The 21,467-nt window shown below is 39.8% G+C and overlaps 1 protein-coding gene across 1 annotated transcript in view; it reads left to right on the forward strand.

The window, feature by feature from the left end:
- Positions 1-20,407, forward strand: part of CDC42SE2 (CDC42 small effector 2) — a 58,077-nt gene extending 37,670 nt beyond the window's left edge. Inside the window, exons 2-5 of the mRNA XM_072150755.1 lie at positions 5,826-6,063; positions 16,095-16,196; positions 17,022-17,135; positions 17,228-20,407. Of these exons, the coding sequence (XP_072006856.1) occupies positions 6,010-6,063; positions 16,095-16,196; positions 17,022-17,120 (255 nt within the window). The 5' untranslated portion in view covers positions 5,826-6,009 and the 3' untranslated portion in view covers positions 17,121-17,135; positions 17,228-20,407. The remainder of the gene's footprint in view (positions 1-5,825; positions 6,064-16,094; positions 16,197-17,021; positions 17,136-17,227) is intronic.
- The last annotated feature ends 1,060 nt before the right edge of the window (positions 20,408-21,467 follow it).

Genomic DNA, 21,467 nt, shown 5'->3' on the forward strand with positions numbered 1-21,467 from the left:
TCTAGTATAACCCTAGAATAAATGTCTGCAGTGGTAGTGTCTGAGCGCCTCTCATTATAACAGATTCCCCGGCGAGCTGTTACTTGAAGTCATGAGCTTGGGGAGATATATCTGATACCATCAACATTTCATATGCTGCTTCCTTTACAGAAGAAACTTTCAGGGAAATTGGTTCACATACATAGTAAGAATAGAACGGAAACTCGCCCAGCAGCCACTCTCCATGTTACATTATACGGTCTGTATTTGTAATACACATGAAAAAGATTTATGTAAATATGTATATAATACAACCTGACCATCTGCTAGTCTATTCAAGGCTGGATGAATGGCAGGCTTTTGTGCCAGGTTCTTTCCATTTTCACTTAGTTTCATTCTCCTTCTCCTTGTAATTGTAACCTATACTGGTAATATTTACTGCTGGTAAAGCCATGGTTGCTATATCTTAAGCTGTTGGCATTCTATTATATACCTGAGGGGCATTAATAGTAGTTATCTTCTAGATTAGGTCTGCAGTCTATTCCGCTTGTGTTTATGATCTGACACAAGTGCGTGGGTTGGGAGGGTGTCTGCTGTTTCTGGGCTGTCACCTATGTTCTGCGGTGCCAGTGTGTAACAGGAAGACCCGAGACTATAAAACACTGCAGAAAAAATGTTAGTTATAAATATGACATAAGAAGTTGTTCAGAAATATAATATTAACCTTTTGTACATTCTCCTTTATTCTAGAAATATGTAAGGTTGTCTGAATTAGTAATATTTCATCATTTCGATGAAATAAACCCACATGTCAGCATTTTTCATAAGCGTGGGCTCATTATACAGTGCTTGAGGCGTCGGCGTCTAGAAATTCATCTTGTATAAGAAGAAGTTGATGAATTTCCTGTCTACCCCCAACCTCGGGCGTATGCATACAGGTCGCCTAGAAGTGTTAGAAAATGCACAGTGAAACATTGACTAAGCTCCGCAAAGACTCTTTTTAGAAATTGATAATTTTATCGTAAAATAAAGGTCAGCACTACAGTCCTTTTCTCATCTGAGAAGTCATTAAGATTCTGTAGTATCTTTTACATGAAATTCATTCCTGCTATTACCAGATGTGTCATCCTACTTCCAAGATTTTAGAGATACATAATTAAAGGGTTTGGAAACGTTACCTAATGTTTTTGTAATGTGTGGGGAAAGGGGAAGGATATTAGGTAATTTACCAATATACATCTATTAAAAGTTCTGCTCCGCTTTCTTGATATGTGAAGTGAAGCCTCCTGTCTTTTACCTCATCAGCCAGACATTCCTGTCCATACAATGGCTGCAGATAGAGGGACATGTGATCTCTAACAGGCGATTGTTCATGGACAGTTAGAGATCACATGTCCCTCCATCTGCAGCCATTGAATGGATAGTAATGTCTGGCTGATGAGGTAAAAGACAGGAGGCTTCCCTTCACATATCAAAAAACTGGTGCAGAACTATTAATAGATGTATATTGGTAAGTTACCTAATATCCTGCCCCCACCACTTACCCACACATTACAAAAAACATGAGGTAAAGTGGCCAACCCCTTTAAGCTACCTTTATATCTCGTTTTTGCCCTCCATTGTAGGGTTACATCAGGCCAATTCCCGACAACAGCAATTATGGATACATACAAATGGAAATAAAAGCGCATCTTACGCGTTTCAGACAGTGTATGTAATTTCAACTGACGAAGGCGCGTTGTATTGTACCTAAGCATTTATAGAATAAAGCACTTTTATGGTTAGAACACTGTAATCAGATCTGAGTGAAGCAGCGCCGACTCCACCGGGACTACATCTCGTGGATCTTCGCTACACCGCCGGGCCCGCCATTCTGGGTGAACGGACCAATTTGTCCCATGGGCAGTAGCTCCTCCTTTGCCACAGCCTTTATGACATGCTGTTCTTTTAAATGCACCAGGTGAGAGTCTCTCCCTAAGTGTCTATCTCCCTTATCCAAAAGATTTCACTTGAGTCTTCTGCACTTTTTTTCTATTTTGTCTCTTGGCTTGGTTGCTGCACGTCCGTGGTCACCACGGTACCTACTCAATGCCAGTTTCTTTGAATCATTATTGTGGTGAGACATCATCTCAGTGATGGCAGGTACGCATCATTACTATGGTAACAGTGCAGGACAGTCTGTCAGATCATCACTGGGAGCAGAGCATAAGAGGGAGGAGGAGTTACTGAGAACTAAAGGATCATGGGACTTAAAATCATAAAGACATAAAATCAATCTGTTTAAGCTCCATTTTTTGATTAATGACATTGAGTTTATGAGTTATTGTTTCAGACGTTCATATTCCTGGAATACCCCTTTAAGAGGATCTGTCACAGGCTGCATGTTATAGAGCAGGGAGATTGGTATATGGTTCTGATGGGGGAAAAATATAGAATCTTTTCCCATAAATCTGTATCCCACCTGTGAGGTCATTTCAATTGAAACTTATGCAGATGACTGGAAAGTACTTTTCTCTTCACCTTCTCAATAGTGCATACATTTTTCTTTCTGTGTGGGATTTCCACCACAAAGCTAATCCTCAGATCTGTTTTTACAGGTTTCACACTGTAACTTACTCTTTATTTTTGATATTTGAAATAATGAAACAGTTTCTGATTACCTAGGTCTGGGGAATTATGTAGTTCTTTAATACCCAGTAATGGGTGAACCTTGGGTGTGTTGTGTGCTCAGTTCACACTGTACATACCCGCTGTTTGTTTTTAGCAGCTGTCACTAGTGAGAAATTAAATAGTGTGACTTTAAGAGGAAAACAATCAATTTGCTCTTATGTTTCGCATAAATGCATGAGAATTCTTTTGTCTACTTAATAGAAGAATCTACGGTCTAAATGGCATAACAAAATGTCAGTTCAGGAGAGAATGATAGCAGATTTGCCCCAGATTTTTAGCACCATGGTGATTGATTGCATTCCCTGTATCAATGGGGGAGATCTATTGATGTGTTGGTATTTAGAGCAGTGCAGAGTAGAACTGGACTGTTCTGTGCTGCAACAGATCAGTGTCTGATGCCGGATGATTAATGTGGTGCACTATATCCTTTTAGTTGGTCTAGTGTGCTGCACCACAATATTTTAATTTTCTTATGCACAGGTTATTTTCTGTCTGGTCATGCCCCTCAGTTACCAACGATTGCCTCTTTCTCAGATGAGTCAGAAAACTGTCAGAACACTTTCTATAAAAATAAATTTGACGTACTGCATTTCAGGTGCAAATTTTGGGCATCCACAGTTTGATACATCTCCCCCCAATATGTGTAGAGAGAAGTTTCTGTATGTAGGGCAGTGATGGCGAACCTTTTAGTGGCCGAGTGCCCAAACTGCAAAACAAACCCCCCCTATTTATTGCGAGGTGCCAACCAAATATTAAAGCAGTAACTTATTGCTCCCTGTTCTTCAACAACGTTTGATCATATTGACCTCCTGTAGACAAGATGGAAAATTTGCATCATTTAGCTTCTTTCCAGTGTCCCTCTGTACACAGAATTTTGGGGCCAGCAGAAGGGCTCATTCTCCCTCTTCCTACATACCCAAGTAGCAAAGTAAGTATCACTTAGATAAAAGATGCTGCTTTCAGTCATATAAGTTGCTTGGAACTGCAGGAAGATTCTTTAAATCCTGTCTGGTGTGCTTGGGTGATGACCCGGGTGCCCACAGAAAGGGCTCTGAGTGCCGCCTCTGGCACCCGTGCCATAGGTTCGCCACCACTGATGTATGGGGTTAAATGGTACTCACTGGTTCTCAGGATTTAGGACAGAGATAAATGGGAGGGGTTTATGATTTCTCTGCAGACAGGGTTTAAACATTGCAGATTAGTTGAAATAAATGCTATATGTAAAGTGGCTGTACCAATTTGGCAAGTTATCCCTGCTACTGAGACCTCTACTGATCTTTAGAAGGGAACTCCTGCTTGCAGCATAGCTAGGATCCTGTTCTCGTGTTCAGTAGGGGTTTCCAGCATTTGGTCCCTCACCAATTTCAATCCAAATCTGATGAATTGGGGATAACTTGTATACTTGGTACAACCACTTTAATATTTTCTTCAAAATTAAGCCTTCCATATGCAGTCTTGAAGTTCCACAGTAAGCTACTTCTACTAAATGTAATATTTCAGCTATTTGTACTATGTGGTATTTGGCACACATGCATTTCTATATGCTCATACATAAAATTTTACATTCTCTAGTGTCATTACGTTCTGTTCAGAAATCATGGCGCCTGGCACGGACCACATCGTAATCTACAAACCTGTAGTTGGTGTGCAGCCTCTGCTCACACTTTCTCTTCTGCACTGTTCTAGCTGTCAGGGTATTACTTTATCATACAAGTCTGCCACTTACTGATGAGGAGCATGGGTGGCACGCAGTTGTGTAATGTGACTTGGCATTTGCTGAACATTAATCTACAGTTTATATATAGATATGACCTGCACAAAAACCTGAACCTTGTAAATGAAATGATTTTAATTAACTAATGTGGCATGGATCATAACTATGGAATTATTGTGAATTATTAACTAATCCAATTTAATTGTAACTGTGAGTCTGCATCATATTTCTGTATCATGCTAGGACTACCGTACAGTGAAATGTGTTAGGTCTGTGTGATCTGACCAGCACACAGGTCCGATTCCACAGACGGGTGCAGGGGACATACAGGAATAATAACATTAACCGGAATGTAATGGGTTAATGTTATTATTAACTTTTGCCCAGTAAGGAATTACAAGTGGCAGAATTAAGGATGATGCCTCATTGGAAACAATTGATTTCAACGTTTGTATATCATAGCATATTTGGTTATTGAAACCTGAGAATTTGGCTACAGCACTGAGGTTAGGTCAGGTCACTGAAGCTCTTTTATAGCTGGACTGTACCGGTGCCACATGCATATGTATCGAAAAATCCTGCATTAATGTGGTGGCAGCATCGAGAATACATTGTGCGTATTATTCGCTGGGAAGCTGGACTTGGTAAAAATATAGCTGAAATCTTGTGGTCACTACCCCATTTGCAATTTGAGTTTATAGCACTTCAGATTAAATATTAGGAAGTCTCCTAGACCCTTATGTTGAGGTTGTGAAATTTTTAGATATGTCAGGTGATGTTACGCCACACCGGGCATTAAAAGTTAAAAGGTCCATTGAAGGTATAACAAATTTACATGCATTTATAACCCTAGTACAGTGATGGCCAACCTATGACACGCGTGTCAGTGCTGACACGCATAGCCATTTTCAGTGACACGCGGCCGCCGGAGAGTTACATTTCATCCTCGGCTCCTACACGGCCAGGTGCAGTAGCCGGGAGGCTGAGAGATTGTCCAGCACATTGTAATAAATAGATGTAGTATGGCAGTACATGGTAGGATGAATCAGACAACCTAGGATTAAAGTACCCTAGAAGTTAAATAATTATACATATGTGTTATTTAAACTATAAATATCACAAAATTATGTTTTTTTTGTCAAGGTGACACACCACCCGAGTTATGCTCGGTTTTTTGGCGAATTTTGACACACCATGCTCAAAAGGTTGCCCATCACTGCCCTAGTATGATATAGAGTTTTGACCCTAATGACTTTATTTTTGCTCAATGTTATTCAAGGGGCTCAATGGTTGGGAACACCTTCCCTAATTCATCATTTCTTCAAGGGTTCTAGCTATTATTGCTGTCAATAGTAGCTGAGCAGAACACAGGAGCTTGTTATATGTGTGCACATGCTATTGCACAGGTTTTGTACATTTATTTGTGTAAAGTTTGACGTGTTTTTTTTTATGTTTTTCTCAGGTTTCCATCTACACGAGACCCGTGTACTCTCCTCAATGCAGGCGAAACTCTCTGAGGATACGGCTTTGTTGAGAACTTGACATTGTGTTGGATATTGACCTTCCGGACTTCACCTCTTTCCACTTGGTTGTGGAGCGTGACTGTCACCATTTTGTAGGCACTATAACTTTTTGGACTTTTAGCAATGAGTGAATTCTGGTTGTGTTTCAACTGCTGTATTGCAGAACAACCGCAGCCTGTAAGTACTTTCCACTTTTTATTACTAGAATTACCATAGAAAAATTGCCATATACCTATTTTACAGGATGAAGTTGGAGAATTGTGCGTCTTAGAATTCTTTTAGATTTTGTAAGTTGTTACTACTATCTGTTTGTAGTGAGTTTCCTACCAGTATCATACAGCTGGAGGAACTAAAGCATCCACCATTGTGGTTGAAGGCTTCCATGTGATAGCGGTCTGGCAATGCATTGTTCATTATATTGTGCAATTAATCTTGGAAAAACAGTGTCATATGGTAACTGTAACTCTTGTGCTGAAGTGTATCCTCTTATCTTTGGCAGCAGTGGTTATGATCATGGTCTCTTATAGGAAAACCTCTGTAGGAGGAAGCACCTCTGTACAAGGTCAACAACACATCTCCTTTTCTCACATTACGTTTGCCGGCCCATTTTATGTTTTTTAACATACGAAAGAACATCCGATGAGCACATTTTTGTATGTGCCTGACTGGTGTCATTAAGAGTCCAATAGGTGAACCTCAGGCAGTAGGCATAAAGCTGATGGAAACTTACAGACACCAGTAACACAGCACTTCATGCTGTGGGTGATAAGTAGTATTTAATGATGCAAATAGGGAGAGCATTAACACCAGTGAGGTTCTTGGCTTTCTAACCACACTTGAGAGTAAAATGATGCTGTTTGCTGGACACTTGGTTTTTATCTTGTACTTATAATTGCCCTTAAGGATTGGATATAATCCCAATGCATTGCAACCAATCCACTACAGACAAACATAGTGGTGACCACATGACCTGCCCAGGTAGGTGCAGGACATGTGATGTGACCAGCGGCCATCTTCTGCCCCGTGTCTCATCCACAGGGACAAGATCGATGGACTGATTAAAGGGCAAGTAGCATTTAAATTCTCCACCATAATGTATGTCCACAACATTTTTTAAAGAACAGTAAGAAAAATTTTAAATAACAACTAATTGCTTATTTTCTTATATTTAATGACTATGTGAATATAAATTATGGAATACCTTTTTTAAGGAAATTGAAATTGTTACATATATTTTAAAATGTATATGTAAATATCAGTAAGGCCATGTTCACATGTTACTTTTTACTGTATTTAGGAACGCAATTGAAATGCAGAAGGGATGAGCTTCTCCCAAATGTTTGAATTTGGGAAGAAGCACCATGTATTTTGCATTGTTGACTGGCAAAAAATGTGTTATGTATGTATATATATATGTGTGTGTGTGTGTGTGTGTATATATATATAATGTATATATAAATATATATATTATATATAATATATATGGAAAGGAGCAGCACTTGTATTGTTAATGTAACTTGGGTGCAAAATCCCAGAGCTTTGACATGGATCCACAATAAACAGATAAAAAAAAGAATGGTTGCACTGCAAAATTTCAAGTGAAAAAAAAATATCAGGGTACCGTATTTTTCGGACTATAAGGCGCACCATCAATAGATGCCTGCTAAAACGCCCTGTGCACAGTTCAAGGCAGCTGTTGTCTGTGAGTATGGTTCATATATAACGCGCACTGGACTATAAGGCGCACCTTTGATTTCTGAGAAAATCAAAAGATTTTATGTGCGCCTTATAGCCCAAAAAATACGGTGTGTGTGTATATATATAATATATGTATATACATATGTGTGTATAATATATAATAATATATAGAGAGATATGTGAAATAGAAAAAAGGCAGCACTCCAAATAAATTTGCTGAAAAAGCTAGTGGTCCTCTTTATTCCATAGCATATACAGGCAGTCCCCGGGTTACGTACAAGATAGCGTCCGGAGGTTTGTTCTTAAGTTGAATTTGTATGCAAGTCGAAACTGTATATTTTATAATTGTAGATCCAGCCAAAAAAATTTTTTGGCCCCAGTGACAATTGGAGTTTAAACATTTTTTGCTGTAATGGGACCAAGGATTATCAATAAAGCTTCATAACAGACATTTTACAGCTGATTATTGCAGTCTGGGACTATAGCAAAGCATTCAGAAAGCTTCACCAGAGGTCAGAGGGGTCTGTCTGTAACTATGGGTTGTCTGTAAGTCGGGTGTCCTTATGTAGGGGACCGCCTGTAGTACAGCAACGTTTCGATTCTCCATGAGCCTTTCAATCCAGCGGCTTGTAGCGCCGAAACTTTTTCACTGGATTTATTTGGAGTGCTGCCTTTTTTCTATTTCATATTATTGAAGACCTGAACCTGGCCCTATTAGGTGTGCACCCACTGCTGTGCTTAGTTGTGTGTGCTGTGTGGACTTTCGTCAAGTATGTATGTATGTATAGATAGATAGATATAGGTTTCAGTCTACAATCCGAGGGAGTAATGCAGAATATAATTTATTGAAGATGCGTTTCAGACATCGGAGACATTCATCACGTACATTAAATCCATGATCAAGTGCATCTATGCCCGGCATGCGTCTACAATAATATTTTGGATTACTCCCTTGGACTGTTAATTGCAGCCTAAAGTTGACAGCGTCGTTCCATCTTTTCCCATGGTTGTGTATACACATCCATGGTAGGTATAGATCCCTCCTCTAGCACACCTACACCAATTATACTCTGCCATGTATTTCTGTGTTGTGATCTTCTCAACTGGGATTGTCAGACAATTCCCGAATGCCCTCTTTGCCTTTGCTGGCAGGTATTGTGTGTGATAACCTGCACTGGGAGCATTAGTAAAAGCCCTGATCAATGCAGCACCCAGTAAGTAGCTCCCAGTCACCATTTTCTACCTGGCATCAAAGTCTGATATATCCCTAGTAGCTATTTCATTAATTCATAACCTGAGGCACTGTATATATACTTGTCTCCATTGGCTAGGCTGGAGGGATGGTGGGGTTAGCGGCTTAGACCAGGACTGTATTACAAAGGAAGAGGATGTTGTGTTTAGGCGTTGGCTCTGAAATGAAAAGTAACAGAATTGAAAAACTATCAATCTGTTCATACACAACGGGCTCCTTTCAGTAAGTTTCCTTTAAGTATCAGCGCTGCAATGTTACATGCCAACAGATATAGTAAAAACGCCAAAAGCTGTTATTTTATTAAATACTTGGGAACATTTACAAGTCTGCCGTCCGCTCTCCTTCTGGCAGATTTTCAAGGCCTCATCCTACTACAAACTCTGTTGCTTTGAATTATAGCCAATATCAGTTTTACGGATATTTCATGCTTGGTCATTTTAGAGACTCTAGGCTATAACCTGTAATTTTGACATTGACTGATACTGAACTGGGTGCTAGATGTACCTAGTATTTACATAGCTCTGGGTGTAAATCGTGTATACAAGTGTTTCTCAAGAGACTATAATATCCAATAAGTGTAACGCTTTACCCCTTTTCCCATGTAAGGTATGGGGATTGTAAACCAAACCCACTGATGTGCTGGTATACCAAGATAAGCTGTTCTTTTAGCTTCTTATGACCTGCTTTTAACAAAAAAGGATTTCAACATTCTACAAATGAGCCTAAGGTGCTCCAGGCTCCAGGCGGTGATAATGGAACCTGGAGTCCCTCAGACTCATTTGTATAATTTGTAAAGCCCCTTTAAAAAAAAAAAAAAACGATAAGAAAGGCATAAGAAGCTTAAAGAAGAGTGGATCCTGCCAGAGGGCACACATCAGTATGTCCGTGTGTTCGGTTTACAATTTTTGATCCTGGTGGTAGATTTGCTTTAATACGAAATGGAAATATTACAGACATTATTATAAGATCATGTCTTTTTTCCATTTGCAGAAATCTCCTAAACTCTTTAATTCTTTGTGGAAGAATTGAAATCCCCAAATTATGCAAAAGTATTACACAAATGCAGAGCTCTATGATCTTTGAAAAAAAAAAAATCCTTTAGACAAAACAAAGGAAAGTCTGTAAATTGTGCACTTTGGGTGTGGGGAGATAACTGTTGTACACCATTTGGTTGCAAGATTGGTGTGTAGAAGTGCAGAGTCAGACTCCACAACTTTATTCTGCGCTAGATTTATCACGCTGGATGATGTATCTACAGTAGTTTGACTGTGGAGCGTACTTTACACCAGCTGTGAGTTGGTCAGAATTCCGTTTAATGTTAGGATTTTCTGGTGCCGGGTCATCCCTTTTTTTTTTTTTTTAAAGTCTGGAAAACTGCCTAAAATGGTCTAATATTTGGCACGTGGCATTTCAGGTGCAAATGAACCAGAATTAGAGCATAGACATATTGATACATCTTACCCACTTTAAGACTGGAAACGCACATTCAGTGAGATAAGAGTGGTGTCATTCATTTTATATTCTGCCTTCTTCTGGATTGGGCTTTAAAAAGCAGTCTCTGAATTCAGATGTGTGATTCCAGGCTTTTAGAATAATTTCTGAGGGCATGTTTGTTATAGCCGGCTGTTGGTGCTGATTCTGTGTTACCCAGAGGCTGTTGTTGTCTTATTTTATTTTGTCTACTGTCCTCCAGTTATACTATTGGAAATAGAAATAGGTGGTCTCCTTCAGAACCCACTGGTAAATGTTACACCAGTGCCTTGACACACAAGCCCCCGTTTAGCATACACATTAGACCAGGGGTCCGGAACCTTTTTGGCCAATGATGCCACACATTTAAAAATTTCATACAATATGCACATGCCCCCCAGTAGATAAGCAGCAAAACCCTGTGCTCCATGCAGCTAGCTCCTCATCGCTCCTGCACTCTTCTCTATCATCCAGTCGCCGCCGCTCTTTAGGCAATGGCATCTGCGTCATAGAGAGGAGTCTGCCTCCACTCCTCTCTGTGACCCCGACATAAACTCCAAAACAGCGGCAGTGCCTGGGTCGCGCAAAGAATGCAAGCAAGATGCAGCCATCAAAAGAGCCACAGGTTCCCTACCCCTGCATTAGAATGGGGTCTCTAGGAGTTAGCCTTTTAGAAATCCTCTTTTGTTCATGGTTACAGAAGCGGACATCTTGCCCGAGATTCTCCTCTGCTGTGTTAAAAATATTTTGAGATGTGCTTTACCGCAGCCTCATGGCCCTTGGCAGTATGCAGCCCACGACCCACGTGTGACGTACAGATATGCCGCATGTTGGTAAGGGATTAAGGTTGTTGGTCATGGACAGTTATGATCACATGACCCTCCTTCTGTGGCCATTTTATGGACAGGAAAATTTGGCTGATGTGGTAAAAAGCATTTCTGTACCAGGGGCTTTACTTAACATATCAAGAAAGCAGTGCAAAACATTTAAGAAATGTATATTGGTAAGTTACCTTATATCATGCCCCTTCCCTCACACTTACACACACATTACAAAAAAATGTTTGCTAAAGTGGCCAACTCCTTTATCAAGAACACCATATAGCTTAATACTAATCTTCATTTTTGTGTTGATTATTTATTGCAGAATAATACTAAAGCTTTGGTATGAAGTGTCACTGTCCCTAAGCTATTCAGTATGGATGTCTCCAGGCCTAGTGGGAGATATTGTATTTCATGCAGAACATTAGATTTACATATGTTTATTAGTCATACTTAAAAGGCCTGGCTTACTTCCTCTGGAAATGTAAGTCTGCTTAAGATGTTGGACACTACCTATAAAGTGAACTTTAGGCTTCTGTAATTACAAAAACATGGAAGGTATGTAGCAAGTCATTGTTTACATATCTGACCCATACGATGTCTGACCCTTCTAATGTTCTTTTCTCTATAGCTTGATTCACAAGTCCAAAAAATTTATATTATTTTTTAGTCCTGCAAATTTCCCAGTAATCGGATACAGCAACCATAGACTTTGATAGCATAAACCAGTGCTATAGCATGATAAATGGGGGAACGCAGTGTTGTATCTGTAATGACCCTGGTAGACTCTTTTGATTTATAGTGGAGTTTTTCAGATTTAATTGTGGTGTCCTTTGTGGTGGTATGAATCATATGCCATCAAAAGATAGGAAAGTTGGAGCAAATAATAATGCAGACTGAAATGGGTAATGGTGGGGTTACTGCCTTCCTTTTGGTGCCCCTCATTAAACTTCGTTCAGTATATGCAAATTTACCTTAACTAGTCAAAAGGCGGGGAACCGGTTTGTCTAGTCCTATAGGTATTGCGCTAAATATGCCCTGTGACATGTCCCTTACTTTCTGACATCTATCTGATGCCCAGACAAACTGTGCACAACTAGACGGAGCTGCTGCCCCTGCGAATAGTAAAAGGGCTATTCCTGTCCGAGCCATTTGTATCCACCACACTGAGGGGGTCAGATTTGTGAAAATGGCCAAACAAGGCTGTTCTCTGTTTTTGTTATTTTTTTCCATAACTCTCCTAGTAGTGAATAGAAGTTATGGAAATGGCAGAGTGAGATGATGCTGCATCTGGTGGGCCAATAAGGGTTCACTATACTGCCCCTTTATAAGCTTTCCAGACATACCTTTTATACTTTTCAATGGCCTGTCAGAACCAAAGAAATTCTGCAGCTTTTTGATACAAACTCCTTAGTGCTCCAGTGTGGTGGCCGTGTCTGCTCATATGCCCTTTTATTTGCTATGGGGGATGTCAGTCACAGGGTACATTCACACTCGGTATGCCGGTGCGGTCATACCGCCATGTGCTGGAGTGGAGGAGGAGGTGGCCCCTACTCCCTCCATCCGGGCTGCACACACGCCGAAAGATAGAGCATGCTCTATCTTTTTGCGGTGTGTGGCCCGGATCTATCTTTTTGCGCTGTGCCACTATTGCTGTCTATGGGGACGTACATGCGGCTGCAAACCGCAGACGGGCATGTGAATAAGCCCTAAAGATGTGGCACCAGGCATGATGGAGACAAAAAAAGGGGTGCGCCAGCAGCTGTGGCCATGCCTCTGGTTAAGGCAGACTGCACACAATGACCATGCACAGTTGTTGAACTATGGGCCACGTGCTGGTCGGACTTCACGGATCAAGTGCTTGGCACAGGAGTCCTTGCATCATAGTGGAAAGTCCCTAGGCTGTTGTTACTTGCACGCAGGGCTGTGGAGTCGGTAAGCCAACTCTTACAAAAATATCGGATTAAAAAAAAAAAGTATCTAGTTTAAAACCAATACAAAACAACTTACAAAACCGAAACACACGAAGTTCAGAAACATATCTAAGAATTCATATAATCCCTGAACAGGGTACATCAGTGTGATATATAGAAGGAATGAGCTCCAGCACCTACTGCCAATTTTGTTCTTTAACCGGGGGAAATTCCACATCAAATTAATCCAACTGGCTCTTGTTTGCTGACATCTTGGGCATGTGTCATCCGCTCTATACCCCATTTTAAATAACCTAGTGGAAGTGTAGTTTACTCTGTTAATTAGGTATAGATTAGAGACACGATGCGCCTCACTAGCGGAAGCTTTAGGTACATCCTAGTACATCCTTCCCCTGATGATTTGAGATACTTCTCAGTTCCTCTTCCCATTTAGGGTTTACTGTCAGCGGAAATTTTTAAAGTGGGAGTCTAATAAGTATCCATAGTGCAAAGAGATGATTCTCTTATTATCGCCACCATTTCCAATACCAAGTTACTAGCAGCTTTCTCAACCCGGTTAGCTCGGTTTTGAGTGGATATTGTGTGGTGGATCTGCAGAAACTGATTGAAGCATGAGTGGGATAAAGAAAACTCTTCCCGTAATTGGTCAAACTACTTCAGAGATGCCCCGTCCAATATGTGAATTAAATCAGTAATGCCTCTAGATGTCCACTGCATACATTATGGCCTAATGTTTTGTATGCTGAATTGGACAAAGGAGCAGAAGAGGATGATCGAATAGAAGAGTCCCCAAAACCTCTCTTGTGTTGAAGCTGAGACTCAGGGATTCACTTTCTCCATATAAGATTTATTAACATACAAATTAATTTATGGAACAGTTTAATTGGTATCCATACCGGGATGATAGGGATCATTTTTAGAAGGTTGACCCAACCAATTATAGTCAAGGGGAGTTTACACCATTCCTTAATCTTAACCTGGGATCTTGCCAGTAACCACTGCACATTAAGAAAATCAGACTCCTCAACTACAGCTATCACAATCCCCAGGTATTTGAAAGTGGATACCAAGGCCAGACCACTGTTTGTTGTCAGTCGTGGACAGGCTTGTAGTGATAACAGAAGAATAACCGATTTTGTCCAGTTAATCAGTCGTCCAGACAACTCCCCAGAGGATATAATTCTGGTCACTGCAGCAAGAAGAGAACTTTCCCAATCATCTATAAAAAGGAGGAGATTGTCTGCATACAGTGTAACTTACTCCTCCAAACACCTATACTGAAACTCCTAACTTCAGTAGAACTTCACAACGTGGTGGCTAGAGATTCCACAGCCATTGCAAAAAGTAAGGGCGACAGCATGCATCCCTGCCGTGTCCTTCTGTACAGGGAGAAATGCAGACTAAAGTTGTGAGTTGACTTGTAATCTAACTGTTGGATGTGAATAGAGCAAATTGGACCCAAGCTATAAACTGAGGAGCAAACCCCAACCTAGTTATTACAGCCCAAAGATAATTCCATTCCACACTATCGAATGCTTTGGCTGCATTAAAAGATATGATCGCAGCATTTGGCAGCTGGTGTTTAGAGAGTTGGATATTTAGAAAAAGGCATCTGATGTTTATCTGAGTGGACATATTTGGCAAAAATCCTCCCTGATCTGGGTGGATAATAACTGCACTTGCGTTGGAAAATCAGATGGCCAATGCTTTTGCTGGAAACGTTGTTGACCGTCAATGGGTCCACAAGTAATGGGTCCTTCCCCGTCATAGGGATTATAACTATTACAGCCTCTCTCGTGGATTCCAGTAAGCTACCTTTCTAGGGCTTCATTCTATTTGGTACACAGGCATGGAAGTAGTGGCTCTTTAAGGACCTTGAACAACTCAACAGGAAATCCATCTATGCCAGGGGACTTAATATATGGCAGCTGGAGATAACTCCAACTCATCTTCTGTTATGGGTGCATCTAGAGAAGCCACCTGCCCTGCTCCTAAAGTCTGTAAAGGGACAGAGTCTAACTGTTCCTGACAAGGGGATACTTTAGAGGAGTATAGAAAGGAGTTAAAGGCCAGGAATACTTCCTCAAAGCTGCGATATGTGAATAGCCCTTTTGAGAATCCGATATAATGGCCAAGAGATGCCCCAAACCACTGTCTCTTAATAAATGCCCCCCTTGTGCCATATACAATAAGTTACAGCCAGGTCCTGTTATCGTGCATTATGCAGCTGTTTACTACTACCATGAGACAAGTTAGTATATAATCTTATGTAACAGGACATCCTTATTCCTTTCTTGCTTCCTATCTAGTGTGTACACATTGTGGGTCATGTATGACAGTATTGGTGAAACTCAATAGGCTGTTGGTGTGTACCCATTTCTAAATTAGTACAGGCAGACCCCTACTTAAGAACACCCGACTTACCGACGACCCCTAGTTACAAACGGACCTCTGGATATTGGTAATTTACTGTACTTTAGTTCCAGGTAAAAATAAACAGCTATAACAGTTATCAGAGGTATCTGCAATTAAGCTTTAGTGTTAATCCTGGTTCTTATGACAATCCAACATTTTTAAAAGCCAATTGTCACATACACAAAAAAAAATTGATTGGGGTTACAATTTATAAAATATACCGTTCCGACTTGCATACAAATTCAACTTAAGAACAAACATGCAGAACCTATCTTGAACGTAACCCGGGATCTGCCTGTGTCCCAAACTAATCCTCAAATTGAACACTGTGGAAAGCATCTATTAAACTGGCTCCAGAATTGAGGTGCCCTATGCAGAAGTAATTCTCATTAAAGACTACATGCTGGCCACAGTTTTATACTATGGCGCCCTACTTTGCCAAAGTTGTCACAATTACCAATTGTGTTATGTGGTCACAAAGTCCTCTAGATCTGTTTATCCCACACTATTTGGGACTTTAAATGGTTAGTTTTTATAGACCGTCATATATTATGCTTATGCCGCATGTAACCAAGCTAAAATCTAACATTGCTCTTCTCCCCCCTCTTTTTATTACAGAAAAGAAGGCGGCGTATCGACAGAAGCATGATAGGAGAACCTACAAACTTTGTTCATACTGCACATGTAGGATCAGGGGATGTATTTAGCGGAATGAATTCTGTAAGTACTACTTTCTGAAAATGCTCATTTGCAAATCTCTATGTTATAATGTCCCAGTGTCCCCCTTTTGAGACAAGCAATGTTCACACTGCTGCAGCAGTGTCTTCAAGGACATGGTGATGGTGGAGTACAGCACTCAGCAGTCTAACACTTTTCTTCCATCCTATGAAATCCAGTAGAAATGCTGCAATAGTTAGTTTGCATTTGGTATGTGTTCATTTGAGACTTTTCAAATTTTATATTTTAATTGTACAAAACTGGCCTAAACGCATTCATAAATGTGAACCAAAGTTTTCAGCAAAGAATCTGTAGTGTCTGCTATTGTACTGTACTTTCTCGATCACAATTTAAGGTACAAAGTCAATGAATTGGTGCAGAAGCCAGAACTCTCTTGTGTGTCTGAGGTTTTAAGGAATTGTTTAAGTTTTTCAATATAGTCAATATTCAAAGGGGTTGTCCAGAGGTTGAAAAACCATGGCTGAATCTTCAAAAACCTATTCACAACTGACCATGGTTTGTGCTGATATTGCAGCTCAGATGTATAGAAATGAATGGAGTTTAGTTACAATACCGCATAAAACCCATGGTCAGGAGTGGAGCTGTTATTGGACAAAACCAGCCCTGTTTTTGAGCCACCAGACAACCCCTTTAAAACAAAGATGACATATCATTTCTGTTCATGTGACCACATGGCCACTGGTTACAGTGGTTACTTATGTTTCAGTATAGTTGGACAAGTCCTTTAACCTTCCATTGTATTTGTCACTGTACTGGGTACAATTTAGAAAAATAACCTATATTTGTATTCCTTTTTTTATGTTTTAGGTGAGTTCTATCCAAAACCAAATGCAGTCAAAGGGCGGCTATGGTGGCAACATGTCTGCGAATGTCCAGATGCAGCTTGTAGATACAAAAGCAGGATAACCATAGTATTACCTGGTCAGTACATATAACATTAGGGTATTGTCAATAAACACATACCAGCAACATTCAGGTTCCATTTCTAACCTATTTGTTTTTTCTCTTTCTAGGGTCTTCTGGATGGTTCTTAACCTGTCCTTCCTTTTTGTTTTTACCACCCTCATTTTGCATCAGTGACTGCTTTCTGTGTTCTTCATTGTGTGCAAGAAGATGCATTTGTACTCCCACATGAAAAGATGATGACCTGTGCCGATGGTCTTACCAAGCGCAAAAGGGCACAAGACGCCCATGCCAAAATTGATAGCAACAGCATCTTTGACACCATTTTAATTTGCAGATCTACACATTTTTCACTCCTTTTTTTTTTTTTTTGTATTTTTGGAGGGTTTTTTTTTTCCTTTTAGATAATAATTGCTGGATGCCGGCCTTCATTCCTGGATATTGAGAAGGCCTGGGACCGCCAAGCACAATGCTTATTGAAATTTGGACTGTCAGTGAAATAGATGACTTGCATGCTATGTAATGTTACTTTGTACAGTGGCCCTATGCTGGGCCTAGAAATGGGAAACTACCTGTTGCTGAAGATGATGCTACTTGTATCTGCCAAAATGCCCTCCTAAAGCAACAGAAGTAAATGTGTAAAGACTCCTAGTATGGCTATATCACTTTAGGTCTACCCCAATCTGATCTGCTAAGGATGATGATGATAATAATAATAATAAGTAATAATAAAAAAGCTTCCATTCATAAGGAATTCTGTTGTAAATGTTCACTATATTTATTTGGAAGATCTGACCTCAAGATTGTAAACCAGTGTAGTAACCTATAAAGTGTTGTGTTGGTGCTTTTGTCTATTCTAAAGAAATCTTAGAATCGCCATTCCTGCTATCTTACTCATTTACCTGCTTAAAGTCAGGTGGCCAATAGTGCATGTCAGACTACCTGCAATAATCCCATAATATGTGTACAGGCAAGAAAATGCCACCAGGAGCAAAACTCTCTCGTTGTATGGCTGGTTTGAAGAACTCTGATTTAAGTCACACACTTAGGAAATCTAGTATTGTTCTCAATATAATCCATTAGCCATGGAAACTTATGCTGAGCTTTTCAATATTAACATTGCACTCTTCCAGCATTGTAATCAAAACTACATAATGGCACAAACCGCTATAGATGGAAGAAGATTATTATTTTCAAATGTAGAATTCTAAAAAAGGAGAATATAAAAGAACTTCTAGATTTATAATTGGAAAATATTCATATATTTCATCATTCCAAGTTATATTCTTAAAGGTTTAATCACCCACAGGAGACAGAGATGTCAGTGATTCCTGCCAGGGATGGTAAAATGATCCATTCAAAGGGCTTTTTCACTTGGTTTTGAGTTTTACATTGAATGGCCAAATGTAGGTAGAGTTGGGTCATAAGCCATTTACCACTCATAAACCAGTGAAACTAAATCTGTTTGGATACCCCACCCACTCCAGTCCTTAATTGTACAAAACTAGTAAACTTTGGTAAACGCACAGCATGGTGGTACATCAGTAACATCTGCCACCATCCTTTTTAAGGAAGTTGACGGCACTGATCTTCTCAAGATCTTGTGTGTCTTTTCTGGTAGCGTCCTTTGCTTCTTGCTTTGCCATTTTTTTCAGTGGCCCCAAGCCCCAGTGGTTGTGGCTTCCCGTAGAAACCCTATGTTTGTCACCATGCACACTGGCAATTGACTTTATTGCAGATCCCCTCTCCTTCATGTTTGAGTTTTGCCTCCAAGCAATGACTCTGGAGATCTGGATTGGAGAGTGAGCGTGACAATGGTGAAGGGTGTTTCTATGCTGATTTTATTACATTCATGTATAACACATAACTGAGTGGAATTGCCCTTTTTCTAGAGAGGTTTGTTACCAAATCTGGCAGGGATACCTCGAAAACAGTTGGTTCGGACGGATCTCCTTTTAAAGAATAAAAAGCATAGCTGGAGATCTTCAAAGTAGAGTTTTTGAAAAGGCAATGGTAAAAGCCAACAGTGGTAAACTCCAAATGTGATGTATAATCTACCTCCCAAGCCCTGGCAGTTTTGCTTTCCATGAGCCAGAGTAGCTTTTCTTACTTTCCTGATGGCAATACTAACAGTCACATTGTCATTTTGCTCATATGGGAATATAAAGCTAGGGACACAACAAGAGCAGTCTGTAAATGTCAATGAACCTGCTGACGGCTTAACCCTGGGAGAAAAATAGGAGTTAATTTATGGATGTCTTATCCTGATATTAAGCAAAATCAGAAATGATGTCATTGGACCTGATTGAGGGATCTTCAAGATCTTGATCCCAGTGATCGTATAGTTGACATTTTCCTCTTTTATATTGCCTTTTTAAGAGTCCTCCTTTGAGACAGTCTAATCCCATTTTAATTTCTTACAGACTATAAGATTGTAGACTGCTGCTCTGTGCTGCAGGGCATAGGAACAGGTTAAAAGGCTTGTAATATACAGGGTGACTATTGACCGCGTCTGTAAAATGTCTTTTGCTCAGGTTCCAAAACGTGTATGTCTTCTACACTCTGTAAAAAAATAGATATTTTGATATTGCACTGTTTACAGATATACATGTTGTTTGGTCCTGTGTTCAGATCATGTAAGCGATTGTGTGTTGAAGGTAGCATGACGATCTTGTCAGGCTATTTTTCAGAACCACCTCAAACATAGTATTGATTAAATGGGATGTAAATGTAAGTGTGACTGAATGCCTGTCGAGATCCATGAAGCCACACTGTTCTGTATTATATCTAGTATGACTATAACGTGTTACAACAGATGGCTTATCAGAGGGGGGAATGAATAATGTGAATTTCTTGCAATGCACCCGCTGGATCAAAGTTCCTTATGAACAAGCAGTGGTGGGATTCAGACATCTGTTGTCTCCAGGTCATGGACCTCGCCCAACCAAAATGGCTATGCTGTTGTGACACATCCAAAAGCCTATTAAACTGTTATAATACATTCAGTATTGTGTGGTGTTACACACTGTTCTGTGGAAGGCATCAGACTGTGCCAGGATTACTCGCCATGCTTTTTATCATCCTACTAGCAATCTGTCTCAAGAGCAGGTTTATCAAAAAATATTTTCACATTCTTTGATCAAGAGAATAAGAAGTAAATAATTGACATATTTTTATAACAAAGCATACTTTTTGTACATTGTGTTCATTCTTGAATAAAGTCAGTTCAGTGTTGGCTTGTAGATATTACAGAGAAGTATTGACATGGATTCAATAAATGTTTTCTTTCATCTCTGCGTTGGAGATTTTATTTCATTTTTTTTCCCCACAACCTTATCAGATAAAGTTGGCGACTGAAATGATGTGAGGTTTAAGAAGTGTATTTCTTGTGGGATGTACCTGGGTGTATGGACATTATACATTGGAGAACAGGAGGTCCGATATAAACTACCACCTTTTATAATGTCTACTGCTAATCTATCAAATTACATCTTTCTACAGGCAAAGCAAAATTGCAATATGATGGTGTACTGTAAATATACCCTTCAAGAATATCTGTCTGCATAGTAAACCCTTGCAAACCATTGTATTGGCAGCATACAATATATGAGAATGGTGATCCCCTGGAAGTCTAATTTTCTTAATAGGTTTTGTGTGGATGGAATACAGATCCATTGATTTCTATGGGTCTGTTTAAATGCCCTTTTTTTTCTAAAGATGTGCAGACCGTGAGAAAAAATGACAGCATGCACTATTTTTTTTCTCACATGCAGACCATGGACCTAAAAAAGAAGTTAATGGATCCGCAAAAAAAAAAAAATTATGACACAACCAACTGGGCAGGGCAACAAGTAGATTAGAAACCAATCCATTGCAGATAAAATACTGATTGAAAATGGATGCATTGAATCATGCATCCACATTTTTTGTGGACATGCAAGGGACATGCCCTTCTGAATGAGTCCTAAAGTTAGAAAGAAGCTATTTTCTCTGAGATATCTATTCATGGTTAATATATGTATCTCACCAATGTAAACTAGGTTAAAAAGTTTTTGACCTATTAAAGTTGAGGTCACAGGGCGAGGGCAGAAAGTGAAGTGCGTTATTAACAATTATATGAGTTCTACTGGACTATTGTCCATGCTCTGTCCAAGTATTGCCTTCTAGATTAGATAACTAATACAACAAGACACACAAGAATAAAGGAATATAAAAATATAACCATCTTACTGGGTGCAATCACAATATAACCAAAATCTAACCAACTCGGCTTTATAAAACACTGGTGGTACAATAGGATAATTCCAGGAGTTAAAAAGGTGACTCCCCATTAGGTACCATATCTGCTCA

The sequence above is a fragment of the Engystomops pustulosus genome, chromosome 1 (assembly GCF_040894005.1).
Source record: "Engystomops pustulosus chromosome 1, aEngPut4.maternal, whole genome shotgun sequence".
Taxonomy (NCBI): domain Eukaryota; kingdom Metazoa; phylum Chordata; class Amphibia; order Anura; family Leptodactylidae; genus Engystomops; species Engystomops pustulosus.